General features: G+C 41.3%; 1 protein-coding gene across 3 annotated transcripts in view; it reads left to right on the top strand.

Moving 5' to 3' along the window:
• Nucleotides 1–983, top strand: part of LOC106303857 (50S ribosomal protein HLP, mitochondrial) — a 1,411-nt gene extending 428 nt beyond the window's left edge. The window contains exons 3-4 of one of the 3 annotated variants that reach the window (XM_013740200.1): nt 247–341; nt 477–983. In XM_013740200.1, the coding sequence (XP_013595654.1) occupies nt 247–341; nt 477–875 (494 nt within the window). In that variant the 3' untranslated portion in view covers nt 876–983. Of the gene's footprint in view, nt 1–246; nt 342–470 lie in introns of all 3 variants that reach the window. The other 2 variants (XM_013740199.1, XM_013740198.1) reach the window with 2 other exon arrangements.
• Nucleotides 984–5,794: the final 4,811 nt, after the last annotated feature.

Genomic DNA, 5,794 nt, shown 5'->3' with positions numbered 1-5,794 from the left:
GGGGGGGGGGGGGGGGGGGTTTAAAAGTTATGATGAAATGAGATTCAATCTTCTAGATTCTGATGGGTTTGGATCTTGATTTCGAAAAATCAATAAATTTAAAATCAAAATTTTCCAACTTTGTAATTTATTTTGAAAGACAGATTCAATTGATTGAGCATTTGTTGTTGATGTTCTTACCAATCAATGCTCAAAATTTGTTGTTTTTTTCGTTTTCAATATGATTTATACACTAATAATGAGCAGGAGGACGTTCATTGCTTGGAGGTCTCAAGAATGATTTCGCTGGATCCATGACTTCTTCCACTGGAATGATGAATGGAAGTATCCTCCTTCCTCAGGTCAGAAACCTTCTTCGAGTTTTTAGTATTTGTTTGGTTTTGATCGAATCAGAACGAATAAGTGGATCACAATGGATGTTTTGATGCCTGAAAGCTTCTTCTTGTTTGTTGTTATTTGTTAATAAGCAGCAGCAGCAACAGAGAAGGACATTCATTCAAATGGGGACGGTTCTCAAAGTCGTGGACAACTCTGGAGCCAAGAAAGTGATGTGTATTCAAGCTCTCAAGGGTAAGAAAGGAGCTAGGCTCGGCGACACGATTGTTGCTTCGGTGAAAGAAGCCATGCCAAACGGTAAAGTGAAGAAAGGAGCGGTTGTGTACGGTGTGGTTGTGAGAGCTGCCATGCAGAGAGGTCGTGTTGATGGCAGCGAAGTTAGGTTCGATGATAACGCGGTTGTTCTTGTTGATAATAAAGACAAGAAGACTAAAACTGATCGGCAGCCGATTGGGACTCGAGTGTTTGGTCCTGTTCCTCACGAGCTTCGCAAGAAGAAACATCTCAAGATCCTTGCTTTGGCTCAACACATTGCTTGAGGCAACCAACATAAACCACTTAGTTCATCTTTTTCATGTTCTTCTTCTGTAAACTCTCTCCTTCATAATTTATTTTATTTTGTTTTTGTCAAGTCTTCGTTAAACTCACCGGTTATATCTTTTTCGTTGTTAATTTGGAGGTGGAAATTTTATAAAAGCCAGCCTCCAGCTCTGCTTTTGTTATGTTTTTCTTTTGGTTCACGAAATATCAAACTCAATAAAATCCAAAAACTCAATAGTCCTGATCGGATTGAAAATTGGTGTACGTCGGTGCGTTTTAAGTTAGGCTTAAAGCGATGGGATGGACGTTATAATTGTTCCATTTGCTCTTTGGTTGATTTGTACTTCCCATTCAATTATAAACCAATTGATAGATACAATACATACAAATTACGAGGTTAAGATTTTATAGCTTGCATCGTTGTTTCCCTGCATGTATGTGGCTCGTCCGTGATAACTTTCTTCGGTTTTGCGTGAACTAGCAGAACGATCACTAAGTGGGGATGCTCCTTCCAGCATGAGCGAACCTTTTCTCCACTGGTTAGGAATGGGCTAAGAGAGGAAGCCAAATAAGCACAGCTAAGCTAATTGGTAACATCCTCCAGCGTGATGCATAGGGGTGGTATGGTCCATCGGTTTCATGTCGGGTTTGGTAGTGAGACTTGGAATGGTTTTGTGTTGCATAAGTTGGAAACGTATTGGGAGGAGTAGCGAGTGATATTCAACTGAGAATCAGTATGGAAGGGAGGATTGTTAAAGTAGCGAGTTGAGAGGTGGTGAAGAGACGCAAGTACTGTTGCTAGATCTTGGTGTGCATGTCAATGTTCGTCTCTGCTATAGCTATGTGGAAGGAGATACGAGTGAGTGCATCAGGAGAAGAGGGGAGACTACATTGAGCTTAGTTGACGATAAGGAAGGGATATAGAAACTGATGATTGTGAATCTGGAGGTGGGAGGGATGATGATGACTACATGAACAGCAGTAGTGTGAGGAGAAGCATTAATACTGGAACTTGGGACTATCATGATCCTTTTATGGGGCCAGAAGATGGGCAAACCGAAACTGTAAATCTCTGATTATGTTAAACATGTTAATTAGTGAGCATTTTTACTTGTAAACTTTCTCAATATTGCTTATGTAGCGTGTTACAACATACCATGAATTCATGATTAATTCAAGACTAGAGACTTCATGCAACTGTGATCCACTTAAATTATTGCTAGTCTTTACTCTGAGGAAATGGTGTAGAATGGAACTTTGAAAAATAAAACATAGATTATTGATTCAAGGGAGAGAGGGACTGACTGAGATAATAATTATATTTATTATCTCAGTCAGTCCCTTTGTTAATGAGTTTTTTCTTTAAACACTGAATCATTCAATATAGGGAGAAATGAGTTCATGACCAGTTTGGTCGTACATAGACGCATAAGAACAAGTAAATACTGTTGGAGATAAACATAAAGATAACTTAGGAGTTAAGTTACACCAATCCTAATGAGTATAGGATTAGAGAAAAGGAAATATGTGTTCCTAATGAGTTTAGGAAATATAGTCTCTATATAAAGAGTTACAAGAGTGTTGCATACCTGTGTGTGAGTTTAGAAATTGTGTTTGAGTGCTTAAGCTTTGAGTGATTCTTAAGCTAATAAAGAAGAGTTTCTTTTCTTTATATCGAGTTCATACAATCTTTAGACTTTTATTTGGTATCAGATAAACCTGATTGAGAATCATGGGTGATCTAGTTACCACAACAATTAAGAAAGAAGGAGGCTCGTCTTCCATAAAGTGTCCGATGTTAACTACAACCAATTACACCGTATGGGCAATACGGATGAAGATGTTGCTTAGGGTTCATAAGGTGTGGGAAGTGGTCGAGCAAGAATCAACTAACGACGAGAAGAATGATATGGCGTCGGCGCTCTTGTTTCAGTCTATCCCGGAGAGTATGATTCTACAAGTGGGAGAGCTTGATTCCGCAAAGAAGGTGTGGGATGCAATCAGAACCCGCTATGTAGGAGCTGATAGGGTGAGAGAGGCGCGACTTCAAACGCTCATGACTGAATTTGAAAAGTTGAAGATGAAAGAAACCGACAAGATTGATGACTTTGTGGGAAAGTTATCAGAGATATCATCGAAATCTGCTGCACTAGGAGAAAGTATGGAGGAAGCTAAACTCGTAAAAAAGTTCCTGCAAGGCTTACCACGCAAGAAATACATTCACATAGTAGCTTCACTCGAACAATTGTTGGATTTAAATACTACGGGCTTCGAAGACGTTGTCGGTCGTCTAAAAGCATATGAGGAACGTATCTCCGCGGAAGAAGAAGAAGAGACACAAGAGAGCCAGAGCAAGCTTATGTACATCAATACGGAACCACAAACATATCGAGATACAGAATACAGAGGACGTGGCCGAGGTAATCGGTACTATAACAGAGGAAGAGGACGCGGTCGTGGATATTGGGAAGGCAGGGACGTCTCCAAGATCACATGTTTTAGATGTGATAAAGTGGGACACTTTGCAGCCACATGTCCGGATAGGTTACTCAAGCTACAAGAAACAACAGAAAGCAAGTATGGAGATGAAACTCATGAAGCCGATGGTCTCATGATGCATGAAATTGTCTATCTCAATGAACGAAACGTAAAGCCTAAGGAGTTTGAATCCATCACAGAAGGTGACAGAATATGGTACTTAGACAACGGAGCTAGTAACCACATGACTGGAAATAAAAGCTACTTTAGGTCGATTGATGAAACAATCACTGGAAAGGTTCGATTCGGAGATGATTCGAAAATAGACATTAAAGGGAAAGGCTCCATACTATTTATAAGCCAAGACGGAAGAAAAAAATTTCTTGCTGATGTCTACTTTATTCCTCAGTTAAAGAGTAACATTATAAGTCTCGGACAAGCTACAGAGTCAGGATGTGATGTAAGGATGAGAGAAGATTACCTTACTCTTCATGACAAAGATGGAAATCTAATTGTGAAAGCACCAAGATCCCAAAACAGATTGTATAAAGTACTAATGGAGGTAGAAGAACGCAAGTGCCTACAACTTGAGGTTAAGAGCGACTACTCTTGTTGGCATGCACGGTTAGGGCATCTTGGAGTCGATGCAATGAAGACAATGATAGGAAAGGAGCTCGTCACGGGAATTCCCAGGCTAAGAGTCGAGAAGGAGACTTGTGATTCCTGTTTGCGTGCAAAGCAAGCAAGACAACCGTTTCCAGCATCCACTACCTATCGTGCATCCTCTGTTCTAGAACTTGTGCACGGTGAACTGTGTGGTCCGATAACACCATCTACCGCAGGGAGAAGCACGCAGGGAGAAGCAGGTATATATTCGTCCTCATAGACGATCACCCGCGTTATATGTGGTCTATTCTGTTGAAAGAGAAGGGAGAAGCTTTCGAGAAGTTCAAGCGATTCAAGGCAATAGTTGAACAAGAAACTGGGGCAACTATAAAAACTCTGAGAACAGATAGGGGTGGAGAATTTACAAGCTCAGAATTCAAAGAATTCTGCGAGGTATCAGGTATACAACGACACTTAACTGTTCCGTATACACCGCAGCAGAACCGAGTAGTTGAGAGACGTAATAGAACCTTGTTAGAGATGACGAGAGGTATTTTGACACACATGGAAGTACCAAACTACTTGTGGGGTGAGGTGAGGCAGTTCGACATTCAACCTATCTGATCAACCGAATCACAACAAATACTTTGGTTTTTCAGACACCATATGAAGCCTTCAGAGGAAAAAAACCAAACATCGGACACTTACGAGTATTTGGCTGCACCGCACATGCTAAGGTGGAGACAGGGAACTTAAAGAAGTTGGATCATAGGTCTCGTCCCCTTGTGCACCTCCGAACCGAACCCGGTTCTAAGGCATACAGGCTGTTCGATCCCACGCAACAGAAAATAATTGTTAGCAGAGACGTCGTCTTTGAAGAGAATAAAGCTTGGGACTGGAACAAAACTGCACAGGGTGTAACTGAGAGACCAGGAACATTCGAAGTTACACTTGGAGATCATGGAAACCAAGGGAATGGAAAAGATGATGCTGCAGATATTAATGTTCCCGAAACTGAAGAGCCTTCCGAAGATGATGAAGACGAGACTACCGAAGAGGACACATAACAGTTTCAACCACGAAGGTCAGCCAGAATCAGTAAGAAGCAAGCTTACCTTGATGACTACATCTATCTCGCGGAGGTGGAAGGAGAGCGCCTCCTGCTCCTCCTGAATGAAGAGCCGTGGGATTTTAAGACCGCAATGGAAGAGAAAGTATGGCGTGATGCATGCGAAGAAGAGATCAAATCGATTGTGAAGAACAAGACATGGGATCTCGTTGATCTTCCTCCAGGAGCCAAACCAATTGGTTTAAAATGGATTTTCAAGATCAAACGAAACGCAGACGGGAGTATCAACAAACATAAATCAAGACTAGTAGCAAAAGGATATATTCAACGTCATGGTATTGACTTCGATGAAGTATTTGCACCAGTTGCGCGCATTGAAACTGTTAGGTTCATTATTGCTCTAGCTGCATCAAAAGGATGGGAAATCCATCACTTAGATGTCAAGACCGCGTTCCTCCATGGAGAATTAAAAGAGGAGGTATATGTCAAGCAACCTGAGGGCTTTGAGGTAGAAGGAGAAGAATATAAGGTATATAAACTTAATAAAGCCTTGTATGGTCTGAGACAAGCCCCGAGGGCATGGAACGCGAAGCTCAACAAAGTTCTTGGAGAGCTGAAGTTTACGAGATGTTCGAAAGAACCTGCATTGTACCGCAAGCAAGAGGGAAATCATTGTCTTCTCGTGGCCGTATATGTTGACGATCTTCTGATAACTGGTTCTGATCAGGGCCTAATATACGAGTTTAAAAAGGAGATGTCAAGTAA

Source organism: Brassica oleracea, chromosome C7 (assembly GCF_000695525.1).
Source record: "Brassica oleracea var. oleracea cultivar TO1000 chromosome C7, BOL, whole genome shotgun sequence".
Classification (NCBI taxonomy): domain Eukaryota; kingdom Viridiplantae; phylum Streptophyta; class Magnoliopsida; order Brassicales; family Brassicaceae; genus Brassica; species Brassica oleracea.
The sequence above is the reverse complement of the archived record's forward strand: the minus strand, read 5'-3'. Positions and strand labels throughout refer to the sequence as shown.